Here is a 14,057-nt window from a genome sequence, read left to right as displayed (position 1 = left end):
CTTTTGCTCTGTAGCCTGAATTCCCTGCTATGAGGAGCTGCTACTTGACTGCTCTGCTTATTTTAATAGCTGCATCATGCTCTTTAATTGTGGCATCTCTTTTTCCCATCCATTCATGGAGTATTTCTGCAGGTAATTCTTGTTAATGCTAATGTGAGCTACACATGCAAATCCCCTTATCATTGGAAGAATAGGCTCTTAAGCCTACTGATCCATTTTGCCCTCTAATTAAAAATGTTAGGCGATATTTTAATTCTTTTTTGCACCCAAAGCAACTCTAATTTTCCATCCCATCATAAAGCAAAAGGGGTGTGTGTGTGTGTGCTTCAGTGTGAAATGCATTGGTTTTGGTTTCCCCCTCATCTTCAGTCCTATCCCTTGGATATGTGGCTTGCTGCGATTGCACTGCTTCCAGGGAACAGGAATTTGATTTCACTGTGCGACGTGTCTTTCCTTTTGGCAGCTCTGTTTACTTTGTCTTCAGTTGTAGCTCATCAGGTGTCATGTATTGAAGTGAGAGAGTACAGTACAGCTCTGCGTTGCCCTGTAGGTTATCGGAGCAGTGGAAAGTGTCACCCAAGTGGTTGATCTCAACACAGGAGTAACACAGGCCATAAAATTTCATCCAGTTATGCGGAACGTCAGACTAGGTGAACTAATGGTCTCTTTTGGCCTCCAGCTCTGGGCATCTATTGGTAGTGAGGCAGATAGATGGAGTAGCCATCTTTGTGAGGAGAATTTCTCACCAGAGCAACATCTGTCTTTTTTTTAAGATAGACCATGAGAACATGTGTTTTGAAAGGGGCGTGTAATAACTACTGTAGGTTGAATTCTAATGAGTTAGGAAAGCTGCAAGAAGGACGCCCTGAGCTCTTGGGCACCCCTTTGCATTTCTCACCCGGGACTGAGAGCGGGGCCCCCACTAACGGCCACCCAGGGCTCCCACTGTCAAAATTGCGGTGGAAGCAATTTCTGCAATATCGCAAGTTAAATCGGGCCTTACTTATAGGGCCTGACCCAAAGCCCGCTCATTGACTTTAATGGCCTTTGGATCAGGCCCGTATTGAGGGCAGACTCAGATGACCCTCGTGGGTAAGATAAGATGTTACTCTTCCCTCCCCTCCCCCAATCCTAAATATCCTGTCCATAAAGTTGTCATGTCTAGTTCAAAAAGAACAGGAGGACTTGTGGCACCTTAGAGACTAACAAATTTATTTGAGCATGAGCTTTCGTGAGCTACAGCTCACTTCATCGGATGCATCCGATGAAGTGAGCTGTAGCTCACGAAAGCTTATGCTCAAATAAATTTGTTAGTCTCTAAGGTACCACAAGTCCTCCTTTTCTTTTTGCGAATACAGACTAACACGGCTGCTACTCTGAAACATGTCAGTATGTCTGTGCTAGAGTCATCTGATACAGGCCCCCTGTGTTTGCTCTAGGTCACTTTGCAGCCTCCTGGCAGGTGAAGCACTCCTTCCCTGTCGACAGAATGCTGACCAGGGTGCTTTCAGGTGATTTCAGCTTTTTTCAGACTCTGAGCTTGGAGCCATGCAGGCCTGTGACTGATCTGCTGTAAATATTTGCTCTGTTCTACTGACCTGTCTCTAGCAGTCCCTGAGACAGTCAGCTGAAAGCCTTATTGCTTGTCGAGCCCACAAAAATAAACGCATGAATATTGTTACTTCTTAGGTATGGCAGAGCAAGGCTCGTGAAACAGTAACATGGCCTTGCAGAGAACGCAGGCTGAGGACGCTCAGGTTGGGGAGTGCCCAATCCCCATTGCATGTTTTAATACCTTGCCAGCTATGCTATGGTTAGGGCCCTACCAAATTCAGGGCCATGAAAAACGGGTCACGGACCATGAAATCTGGTCTCCCACTGGGAAATCTGGCCTCCCACTGGGAAATCTGGCCTTTTGTGTGCTTTTACCCTATGCTATGCGGATTTCACAGAGGAGACCAGCATTTCTCAAATTGGGGGCCCTGACCCAAAAGGGAGTTGCAAGGGGGGGTCACAAGGATATTTTAGGGGAGTTGCAGCATTGCCACCCTTACTTCTGCACTGACTTCAGAGCTGGGCAGCCGGAGAGCGGCAGCCGCTGGCCAGCCGCCCAGCTCTGAAGGCGGCAGCCCACCAGCAGCAGAGAAGTAAAGGTGGCAATACCCTACCATGCCGTCCTTACTTCTGCACTGCTACTGATGGCAGCCCTGGCTTCAGAGCTGGGCTCCTGGCCAGCAGCCGCTGCTCTCCGGCTGCCCAGCTCTGAAGGCAACGCCGCCGCCACCAGCAGCAGCGAAGAAGTAAGGGTAGCAATACCGCGACCCCCCCTCCCTTGTGCCCACCCCACAACTTCTTTTTGGATCAGGACCCCTACAATTACAACACCGTGACATTTCAGATTTAAATAGCTGAAATCATAACATTTATTCTTTTTAAAATCCTGCGGCCGTGAAATTGACCAAAATGGACTGTGAATTTGGTAGGGCCCTAGCAATGGTGAAGATGAGCAAATGCTCCCTCTTTTTATAGGGACATTGGCACAAGTTCCTTGCTCAGGATGAAGCTGTAACAGCAGAGAAATGTTAAATTGGATCATGCTCTACTTTGCTTGAATGGCCCAGGAATTGGACAGGTCTGCTCTGCTGTATCTTCTCTCTCCCTCTCTCTGCTTATGGGATACTGCCCTGGAGATCAGCCACGGGCAAACCTCAGCACATTACTGCCCTTCAGAAACCTTTCTGGTGGAATAGCGACAGTCCCCCTTTCCCCGATCTCTTAGCCCAGTAGGGCAAGAAAATCTTGCTAGACAGCTAGTGTGGGGACTAAACCAGCTAGCCGGAAGGTAAATAGGGAAGTTACAACTGGGAAAGCTACCAATGAGATCCAGGGGCTGTGCGCTTGCATCAAGCATAGCTGCTGGGAGGTGGGAAGGTGCCAGGACTTAGGCCATGTATTGTTTCTGCCTCCGGCTCGTGGGGTTCTGGAGACCCTGGCTGTAAGGGAAAAGGAGCTCTCTCTTCCCCGCTGTCCAGCGACTCCTGAGAGCAGAGTGGAGGAAGCAATGCAGCAAAAAGACCCTTTGCCATTCTACCCCTCCACAGCTTCCCAGCTGCTGTGGGGCAGGATGGGGGTGAGAGGTAAACGAGAGCTAGGAAAACTGTTTTTCTTTTCTCTCATTGTTTTTTGCAGTGAGGAAAGGGGTTTCCTTCCCAGCACTCCCCAGATTGCAACACGTGTCCGTCCGTCCGTCCCCCCGTCCCCGCCCCGCAGAGCAGCAGCATGAAACTGACTTGACCCTTTTATTTTGTTGCTGCCCACAGGCTTCTGAGTAGCAGCGTCTGTGCAACGGACCTCAGTCTTGTATCAGTTTTATTCTGTTGCTGCTTCGTCGCTTCGCAGAGAGGCAGCAGATGTACTGGAGCAGTCTGTCTGCCAGTTCAAGGCCGCAGCCAGGCATTGGTTTGCATACTACTCATGTTTGGGAGCTTATGTCTTCACACGCTTAAGAACGTGGCACTTAACTTTTGTTTAAGTGGAAGCTTAAATTCTCCACTGTTTTCTCCAAAATGAGTGGATTTTTGTAAATCCCCCTATTAATCTATTTTTGCAGTGTAAAGCAGTAGAAGACTAGCTCCAGGTTATGTACTCTTAACATGGGCGGGGAGATGGCTTATCATGCATTTAACTCTCTTAGCTGGTAAATTATATGGAAACGGCTCAGAGAGGGTAATGCCTTGAAAACATTGTGGCTTGCTGGCAGCACTGCAGGTCAGAACAAGACTTTTGCAAGACTGTTTCACTGCTAGAGGCAAAGGGTGTTAAGCTAAAGGAATCTAGAATAGCCTGGTAGCTTGACAGCATACGTACTGCTGAGTTTAGAGTTGTACTTTTTTGTTAGGCAGATAGTGAGACAGTGGGGCCCATTAGATTTGTGGGTCCACAATAAATCTTGAAAGAGATTATTTGTGGAGGGGGAGGGGCTGTCGTACTCTTTTAGTGATGATGGTCCCTGTTCCAAAGGTTCTGTAGCAGATTTTTTGAGTCAGTGTTGCCTGTTCAGAAGACCTGATGCTGTGGTTGTAGACAGGTGAATCATGACTTCTAATCAGCTAAGGTGTTGGGAGGAAGGATGATCCAGCGATTAGGACGCTAACCTGGCACTTGGGAGACCTGGGTTCAACTCTTAGCTCCACCACAGAAGTTCTAGGGCAAGTCACCTAGTTTCTTTGGGTCTCTGTTCCCTCATCTGTTAAACTGAGGTAATAGCACAGGATGTTGAGTACATTAAAGATTGTGAGGTGAGCAGATACTGTGGTGATGGGAGCCATATAAAAGTACCACAGATGGATGGATGGATAGATATCATGAGGAACAGTCTATTCAAGAGAAACTGGCATGGAGGAGAATGTAACCAGTCTTGCTGGACATACTAGACTTGTCTTTTCGCTGGTGTAAATCAACATGGCTCCATTGAAATGAATGGAGTATTCCCTAATGTACACCAGGTGCGGATCTCCCCCTTCATGCTCCTGAGAGTATGTAGTGTTAAAGATGAGACCATGCTTTTCATATAAGATACTGTCAGGATTAGTCGGACTAAAATTTCAAGATGCCTTTGTAACAATTAGTATATTCCATTCACCAAGACTCCACTTGAAGAGTAGGTGTCTTGTAAATTCCAGTAGCGTGCTGGCTCATGAGAACAGAGTCCAGTGGGGGAAGAGAAGCTCTGCATACCTGTACATTGGTGTCACATGTATGAAGCAATGATCAGCTGGTTGACTGAGTGACATTTTAGGTCTGCTAGTCGTGAGTCTCCCTGCGAAGATTTGGAAGTTGGGATGGGAGTTTTTCTATTCTAATGAGGTTCAGTCAGCCCACGTCTCTTGCTGTTTTGCATGCACGTGTTTTAAAGTAAAATATTTAATTTCCTGTGTTGGGCTAAAACTGCTTGTGCCCTGCTCTGTGTTGTCTTAAGGTTTTCTCCACTTTAGCTGAGATGGTAGAATAGTGTTTTGATGCTCTTGCCAGGATGGTTTAAGGCCTTACCAGAGAACAGCTGGTGCCCCCAATTAATGGACCCCCCAATAATTACTGGGGCATTTACGAGAGAGATGGTTTTATTCAAGTGAAATGTATGTCTTTGAACCTTATTTGTTCTTGAATATTAGCATCCATCCAGGAAGGCGTGTCACAGTATTGCTATTGAGGCTTGTTCTGTGTTCAGTGGGCCGGATCCCGTCTCTGGTAGGCGTGTCTTACAGATGTCTTGTAGAGGTGGGGGGAAAGATGATTCATAAAATAGCTGGAGTTAATTTTGGATCAACCTCATTAGATGTGGGATCCTGTTTAGCTTCTTGATCCTTTCTGTATTTCTTTGTTTTTAAAATCAAAAGGTCCTAGAAGGCCTGCCTCCGAGGAGAATGCAGTTAGCTGCGTGCACATTTATAGAACTTTATTAATTTAAAAAAAAAAACGTTGTTTACTAGAGCGATGTATATTCAGTCTTGTCCCTGTTGGTGCGTACCGTTACAGGGCCAGATACACCAATGTACACCAGGGGAGGATCTTCACCATAGTCAATGGAGCTGCCACTGAAGTCAGTGATGCTATGCTGATTTATAGCAGCTGAGGATCTGGCTCACGGTTCTTTGCATCGTTTCAGATCTGGAGGAGAATGCAGTCTAGTCACCAATACTTCAAGGGATGCTCTTCAAGAACCAGTTTAATAAAAGCCACGTGTAGTTACTTTCTCACTGAGTAGCTTGAGGGAGCGTTGGAAGTGCTGGATCCAGAGTTATCCTTGTTCATCTCTGTGGGGAAGCTGCCTTCTGCTTTGCTTCGTGATGGCTGGTGTTACAATCGTTCTGTCTGTTTTTCCTTCCAGCTATGCGGACGCTTAGCGAAGATACCATCAGGCTCTTTCTCCAGCAGATAGCAGGTGCCATGAAAATGCTACACAGCAAAGGTATCATCCATCGGGATTTGAAACCACAGAATATCCTCCTTTCTTACGCTGGAGGCAAGAAGTCAAATCCTAACAACATTCGTATAAAGATTGGTAAGAACCTTTCTTTATATCCTGCTTTAAGAAACACTTTCCCAAGAACCATCAACATGGTTTTGGAAATGGCTAACTAGCCAATCCAGACTGCTGCAACTGGATAAGAAACAAGTGAACTGATCAGAGGGGAATTAGGATTAGTGTTTCACCATTGCAGTGGAATGTCCTGAAAGCTCTCCAGGCCAGATCCTCAGCTGGTGTGCAGCAGTGTAATGCTGGTGAAATCAGTAGAGCTATGCTAGCTCACACCAACTGAATGTCTGTCCCCCCCGGTATCCATTTGTTTTGTTTCTTACACTTGTTCCAAAAGAAGTGGATGCCGATCAGCACTGCTCTGCTGGATAACTATTGTGGTTAAGTCTTAAATTCTAGTGCATCAGCTGTATCCACCCAAGCTCCCCGTGATGTTTAAATGAAATCATGGGTAATCATGTGGATTATATATAGTTTGACTTCCTAGCCTAAGGATGAGTATTCAGATATGGAGCCTTTCATCTCTCGGGCTCTGTCTAGACTAGGAAAATAGCTAGCACATTTTAAACATAACCTAACCTGTTTTAATTAGCAAGTCTTTCGTTTTTAAACATGACCTGTTTTGCTAATCTAGTGATTGTCTGGATCGTTCGTTCCAGACCATCCCTGGTAGTTAGTGAGTGACAGAGTTCTTATGCTCTGGCTGTTCTGTGACATATGCAAAATGAATTGGGTGGACTCAGTCCAGTTACAAGTTGAGAGGTGTCTTTCTCAGAAAAACCAGTCATTCATTTTCCCCTGGGCAACAGTGGTCTAGGCAGTGATATTGATTGATTTGTCCTGGCCTTTTAAATGAGAGGTGGGGCATGCTGGCAGAGTGCAGTAGGAGAATTAGGGAATTTTGGTGTCCCAAGACTGCAATCCCTACATACTTTGTGAATGCTGAGCTCTGATTTAAAAAACAGCACATAATGGCTGCCATCTTGGTTGACACCAGGGATTGACTCAGAAACCTCCAGAGCTAAAAATGTCCGTTTACAGCTCAAGCTTAAGAACCAGGTTGGATGTGATGGACCCACATCCCCTGTGGATCAAGCACAGAGGGGTCCATGTATCATATGCTGATCAACGGGCTACACAAACACACACCAGAAACCCAGTTATTGAACCCAAGGTCTCTTAAAGGAGAGCTGTGTAGTCTCTTCTTGATTCATGGACACTTGTTGGACTATACTGCATGTTGACTGACACCAGTTAAATTACACCACGCTCTGTTTCAACTCTGTCTTGAGGAGAAAGCATGAGTGCCTTTTGGCTGAGAAATCAGGTCTGCCGGAGAAGACTGTGTGAAATTTTGCAGCCGTTCAGCTGTAGCTGAAGCGTTCTCCAGAATTCAAGCATGGATGGAAAGTAGAAGTGTTTAATAACCCACAGGCACATAAAAATGGAGGGCCATCTAAACAGCAGTCCTAGCTAATGTGTGCTGCATTAGTCTCGGTTCGTCGTACCCTTCACGCACATTGCTGTTTAACCATCCCTTTTCCTTAAGAAGGACAGTGTGTGGTCCAGGAGTGGGACTAGTCAGACATAATATCATTCTAATGACAGATGGCAATATAAACAGCAGTGTCAAATACTGCTTCAACCGAGCATGTTCCAAAGATACAGATGGTGGTGGGTCCCTGCTGATGTTTGTTACATTGTGGTCCAACCCTGCTTCCTGCCCTATGTCATGCAGTGTAATGATCAGTTCCCCAAATCTGAAGTAGTAGCAAGTAATGAGGGAAAGCTATCAAGCTATGCTGGACCTTCGCTGCATTCATAAATCTCGGACGAGATGCTCAGCTAGTGTAAAGAGGCATAGCTCCATAGCAGTCAACAGAGGCTTCCCAGTGTCCACCAGCTGAGAATCTGGCCACTGGAGTCCACCTGAAAACAACAAATATTGAACAACAGACACAGGAAAAATAGTGACTGGGGGCACCTTTAAGTGAATTGGGATTCCTTCCTTTTCATATAGAATGCTTTTTATAGCTGCATTGTCTCAACCCTTTCTGTTGTATGGAACGTGTAATAATGAGTGAGAGAAACTTGGGTTAGCTCGGGGGGAGAGTACAAGTTCTGTATTCAAAATGGGGGACGTCCCTTCTATTGAGGGACCATGGAGACACAGGAGGGCCCACGCTGGGGATTGAGGCAACTGAAGAAAGGTTGGGCTTCTCTAGAACAAGTGTATGAACTTTTTTTCTTTGTGTTTGCAGCTGATTTTGGATTTGCCCGGTACCTGCAAAGCAACATGATGGCAGCAACACTGTGTGGTTCACCTATGTACATGGTAAGTGCTCTCTGTTTATGTACCTTTTTGTGGTCAAACTGCGGTATTGTATGGGCTAGCAAAAAGCAGGCCCTACCTGACATGTGGAACCTGCAGTGGTTATTTAGGTTATTCCAGTCAAAGCGCTGTGCAACCGTTAAGCCTAGTTCTTCCTTTCCTCCCCCCAAGACCTGGATTTTGGGTTCTTAAAGCTGTTGCTGTAAAGTGAAACCCTAGTGGGAGACCTGATAAAGATTCTCTGAGCGGCAAGATGGCAAACATCTATGTTGCTGTGCTGGCATCTGCCTTTCAGGCAACCACTGGTAAATAATAATAGACTATTGATTGACCCCATTCAGAAATTGCCTCTTCCAGATAGGAAGCAGGGCCCTTCAGTTAAGGCTTTGGGATCTAAAATCAGTGCTATCCCTTTACTGCAGGCTGAGTAGCAAAGATGCAAACTAGGAATAGGAATGACATTGCAGCCATAAGGCTTTTTCCAAGGTGCTGCCTTGATAAAGGGCCTTCCGGACAAAGCGTCCTCTCTTCCGTTGCTCTCTGTTCCCAGTGTTGAGAGACAGTGGCCCTCTGTTTGTCCTTCAGCCAGCCCGTGGTGTACCTGCTGTATATATTGATTGGGCTAGATGATAGCAAGCTGGATACATTTTTTTTCTGGTGTGATATGTGAGCACAGAATCATAGAAATGCAGGGCTGGAAGGGTCCTTGAGAAATCATCAAGTCCAGCCCTCTGCACTGTGGCAGGACCAAGTAAACCTAGACCTTCCCTGACAGGCGTTCATCCAACCTGTTTTTAAAAACCTCTGATGATGGGGATTCCACAACCTTGGTAGCCTATTCCAGTGGTTAGCTACTCTTACCATTAGAAAGCTTTTCCTCATATCTAACTTAAATCTCCCTTGCTGCAGATTAAGCCCTTTATTTCTTGTCCTACCTTCACTGGACATTGGGAACAATAGATCACAGTCCTCTTTATAACAGCCCTTAACATATTGGAAGACTCTTATCAGGTCCCCCATCAATCTTCTTTTCTGACGATTAAACACACCCAGTTTTTTAACCTTTTCTCAGAAGTCAAGTTTTTTAAACCTTTTATATTTATGTTGCTCTCCTCTGGACTCTCTCCAATTTGTCCAGATCTTTCCTAAAGTCTTGTGCCCAGAACTGGACACAGTTCTTCAGCAGTGAATAGAGCAAGACGACAGTTACCTCCTGTGTCTTACATATGACATTCTTGTTAATACATCCCAGAATTATATTATTACCCATTTTTCTCAGCTGCATCACATTGTTCCATTTGTGATCCTCTATAACCCCCCAATCCTTTTCACCAGTACTACCAGCTAGCCCGTTATTCCCCATTTTGTAGCGGTACATTTGATTTTGAATTCCTAAGTGAAGTACTTTGCACTTGTCTTTATTGAATTTAATCTTATTAAATTCAGACCAATTCTCCAATTTGTCAAGGTCATTTTAAATTCTAATCCTGACCTCCAAAATGCTTGCAACCATCACAGCAGCTTGATCCCATCTGCAGATTTTCTAACCATACTCGCCACTCCATTGTCCAAGTCATTAATGAAAATACTGAATAATACCAGACCTGCGATAGATCTCTGTGATCACTAGATATGTCCCCTGAGTTTGATAATGAACCATTGATAACTAGTCTTTGAGTACATTTTTCCAGACAGTTGTGCACTCACCATATAGTAATTTCATCTAGACCACATTTTCTTACTTTGCAAATGAGAATGTCATGGGGGACTGTGTACATCACTAGGCCAGTAACTGTCAAAGAAAGAATTAGGCTCGCTTGGCGTAATTTGTTCTTGACAAATCCATCCTGGCTACTCTATATAACACTATTACTTTCCAGGTGCTCACAAACTGATTAAATAATCATTTGTTTCAGTATCTTTCCAGGTATCGAAGTTAGGCTGATTGGTCTATAAGTTCATGTGTCCTCTTTGCTCCCCCTTTTTAAAGACAGGTATGTTTGCCCTTCCCCAGTCTTCTGGGACCTCACCAATCCTTCATGAGTTCCCAAAGATAATTGCTAATAGTTCTGAGATTGCTTCAGCTAGGTCCTTAAATACCTTAGGATGAATTTCATCAGGCCCTGCCAACTTGACTATATCTAACTTATCTAAATATTCTTTAACCTGTTCTTTCCCTCTTTTGGCTTGGGTTCCTTCCCCCTTGTTGTTAATATTAATTGTGCTGAGTATCTGTTACCATTAACCTTTTTAGAGACGACTGTAGCAAAATAGGCATTAAACACCTCAGGATTCTTGATGTCATCAGCTATTAGCTCTGCTTCTCCCCCTAAGTAGAGGCCCTACACTTTCCTTCATCTTTCTCTGGCTCCTGATGTATTTGAAGAACCTTTTCTTACTGCCTTTTATGTCCCTTGCTAGTTGTAATTCATTTTGCACCTTAGTCTGTCTGATTTTGTTCCTACATGCTTGTGCTATTCGTTTGTGTCTTCTTAGGAATTTGTCCATGTTTTCACTTTTTTGTAGGATTCCTTTTTGATGTTTCAGGTCATTAAAGATCTACTGATGGAGCCATATTACCTCTTACTATTCTTTCTATCTTTCCTTCGTTACAGGATAGTTTGCAGTTGTGCCTTTAATATTGTCTACTTGAGAAACTGCCAGCGCTCCTGAATTCCTTTTTCTTTCAGATGTTCTTCCCACAGGATGTTTCCCACCAGTTTTCTGAGTTTGTCAAAGTCTGCTTTGTCCTTTATTCTGCCACTCTCACTCCTTCCTTTCCTTAGAATTGTGAAATCTATCATTTCATAATCACTTTCACCCAAATTGCCTTCAACCTGCATACATGTTACCAATTCCTCCCTGTTAGTCAGAATCAAGTCTAAAATGGCTGTTTCCCTGATTACTTCCCTATTTTCCAGAACAACAAATTGAGGCCAATACATTCCAAGAACTTATTGGAAATTTTGTGATTTGTCGTATTACTTTTCCAACAGATGACTAGGTAGTTAAGTCTCCCATTACTACCAGATCTTGTGTTTTGGATATTTGTGGTGTTCTAGAAATGCCTCATCCGTCTCCTTCTCCTGATTTGGTAGTTCATAGCAGATCCATACTGTGACGGCACTACTGTCTTTTACCCTTGTTGTCTTTACCAAGAGACTCTCAAATGGTCTGCCTCTCACCTCTTTCTGGGCCTCAGAACAAGTGTATATATTCTTGATGTATAATGAAACACCGCCTCCCTTTTTATACCCTGCCTGCCCTTCCTGATCAAATATCTCCCCCTATACAAGCATTCCAGTCGTGAGACTTATTCCCACCAAGTCCTGTGATGCCAGTTAAGTCATAACTGGACTTACGTACTAATATTTCCAGTTCTTCCTGTTTATTCCCTATACATTTGTGTATAGACATCTCCTCGCTGTCGGTAAGAGTTGTGCCCCATTAGTAGAGGGATAAAGTGGGACTGATGGAAGAATTGTAGCCTCCAAATCTTGATTAGAAACCTGTCCTGCATCAGGCTGAGCTTCAGAGCAAGCTACTGAGATACAAGGTGACACCTACTTTCAAACAAAGGAGACCATGCTTTTATGTGTTTAAAGCATGCTCCAGAGAAGGTTGTAGGATAGCAGAGAGGATTGTGACTAGTCAAGAATGTAGGGCTATGTTAGGAAGCTGGCATAGTGCCTGCACCTCACTGCTTTCCAAATCACCCTCTCTGTTGTCACAAGCACTAAAATTAAACTCCAAACGAGAGAGATTTCGGGTTATAAATATCTGGGTATCTGCTCTCATGACCCGTCTCTCAAGGAGAGAGGTGAATTCTCAGCTTTCCGTAGGTAACCTGGAGAATCTACCCCTACAGTCTTTAAACCTGCTGCTAAATATTATTTCACAGCCTAACCTAATTCTAAAACAATGACTGTAAGTGAAGTTCGCCTGGCTTCTATTGCGATCCACATCAGCTTTGTGCCTTGGTCGAGCCAGTTGCCTGCAGGATATTTGCTTAGATTGCAAACAGACATACTAAAATAAAAACCACCCCACCCACAACCCTTAGGGATGAAATGTAATGTGATAATTGCTTGTTCGTGTGCATGGAGTCAACTGGTATAAAATAACCTCGGTGTATCACTCACACAAAGGCAGCAAAATTAAAAATGACCAAACCAGGCCTTCGATGTGGTCCGTGCGACTGCTCTGCTTGATTCATTGGAAAGTCGATGCTCTCCCATTAATTCAGGCTGGGGTTTTCAAAGGTGATATGGGGAATTAGACCTGGTCTGCCCTATAAAGGTAGATTAGCTTAACTAAGTCGCTCAGGGCTGTGCAATGTAGTGAAGCTGACCTAAGCCCCATTGTTGACCGTGCTAGGTCGAGGGAAGAATTCTTCTGCTGACCTAGTTACTGCCTCTGGGAGAGGTGGATTTACTACAGGGATAGAAAAGCCCCTTCGGTCACTGTAGTGTCTACGGTGCAGCTGGGCCACTGCTGTGTTTTTATTATAGACATTGCCTGAGATGGCCAACTCTCATTGAATTTCAATGTGGTTTAAATGCCTACTTTCCTTAAGCTCCTTTTAAAACCCCCAGCCTGAGCCTTCATCCTGGCACAGGTCTTGGCTGCATTACACAGTGGCCTATAGCTCCACTGTGTTTAAAACTGTGTCTGTCGGTGCAAACCAAAGCAAGCCTGACTTCCTCTCGCTTTATTGTTGAAGCCAGTTGTTTGTTGACGTGCTGTATATAAGGGTGATGTAACCTCTTGAGAAACTTCCCTGAACTGTCTATTTTTAGTGACGCTTTTTCTTTTACGTTCTCTTGCAAGTAGATCAGATATCTGGTTCACGTTTAAAGTGAGAGAAGACCATTTTTTTTTTTTTGGAAGTACTCTGGGAATTCCTTTTGGGTTTAAAATGTTCTATGTTCTTGGTTCAAAGGTGATTTTTTTGGGGATGTGCGGGGGTGCTAAGTTCTGAGTAAAATGTGTTCTGAGTTCTGGGGGGCATTAAGGGGTTTACTCTGCTGCTGTCATGGGTCCCTGTGTGTGCATGCTGAGCAACAGATGGGTGGGGTGGCCTCTGCATTCCCTATCTGCGTGTCCTCATGCATGCTCATCATCAGCCCTACTTTCTTGCCTGGCCACAGTAAGAGGAATGCTATGTCAGTGTGAGGATGCAGCAAAGGGGGCTGTGTCTGACCCCTACGGAAATCTGGGTCCTCACCCAGAATGGTCCTGAGCATCCACATCTTCCACTGACAACCGTTTCCTTGACTCTGTTCATTTGGTGTTGAGGCAGGCAGGCAGGACTTCCTGTCTGTGCGTTGTTCAGAGTGGGGTGTTTTTGTTTTGTCCCCTCTCCTCCCAACACCACCGCCAGTCCAAAGGGAACAAATCTTTTCTTGTCCTTTGCTTGTGGCAGAGCTAGAAAACTGATCCCCTTCCAGTCCTGTCTTCTGTGAGCGTTAGAGGAAGTCTCTTTTATAAATATAGGTTTTAAGCTAGCCTGTCCTTCTCCCACCTTCACCTCTGCACAGATCAAGAGGCACATTGCATTCTGAGCTATTGATCACTCTGAATCCATGCTATCTTTAGCTTCTGGAGCAAACCTGCCGTGAGGAGTGGTGTGCATTTTGTGGAAGGTTACAGACCACAGAGATTGTGGGGACTGACCTCTTTTGGATA

At 44.8% G+C, this 14,057-nt stretch overlaps 1 protein-coding gene across 8 annotated transcripts in view; it reads left to right on the top strand.

Moving 5' to 3' along the window:
• The window catches only part of ULK1 (unc-51 like autophagy activating kinase 1), a 99,796-nt gene that overhangs the window by 24,706 nt on the left and 61,033 nt on the right, over positions 1-14,057 (top strand). For all 8 annotated transcript variants that reach the window (XM_073313040.1, XM_073313039.1, XM_073313036.1 and 5 more), the window contains 2 exons: positions 5,888-6,061; positions 8,299-8,372. In XM_073313040.1, the coding sequence (XP_073169141.1) occupies positions 5,888-6,061; positions 8,299-8,372 (248 nt within the window). The remainder of the gene's footprint in view (positions 1-5,887; positions 6,062-8,298; positions 8,373-14,057) is intronic.

Source organism: Lepidochelys kempii, chromosome 15 (assembly GCF_965140265.1).
Source record: "Lepidochelys kempii isolate rLepKem1 chromosome 15, rLepKem1.hap2, whole genome shotgun sequence".
NCBI lineage: Eukaryota > Metazoa > Chordata > Testudines > Cheloniidae > Lepidochelys > Lepidochelys kempii.
The sequence above is the reverse complement of the archived record's forward strand: the minus strand, read 5'-3'. Positions and strand labels throughout refer to the sequence as shown.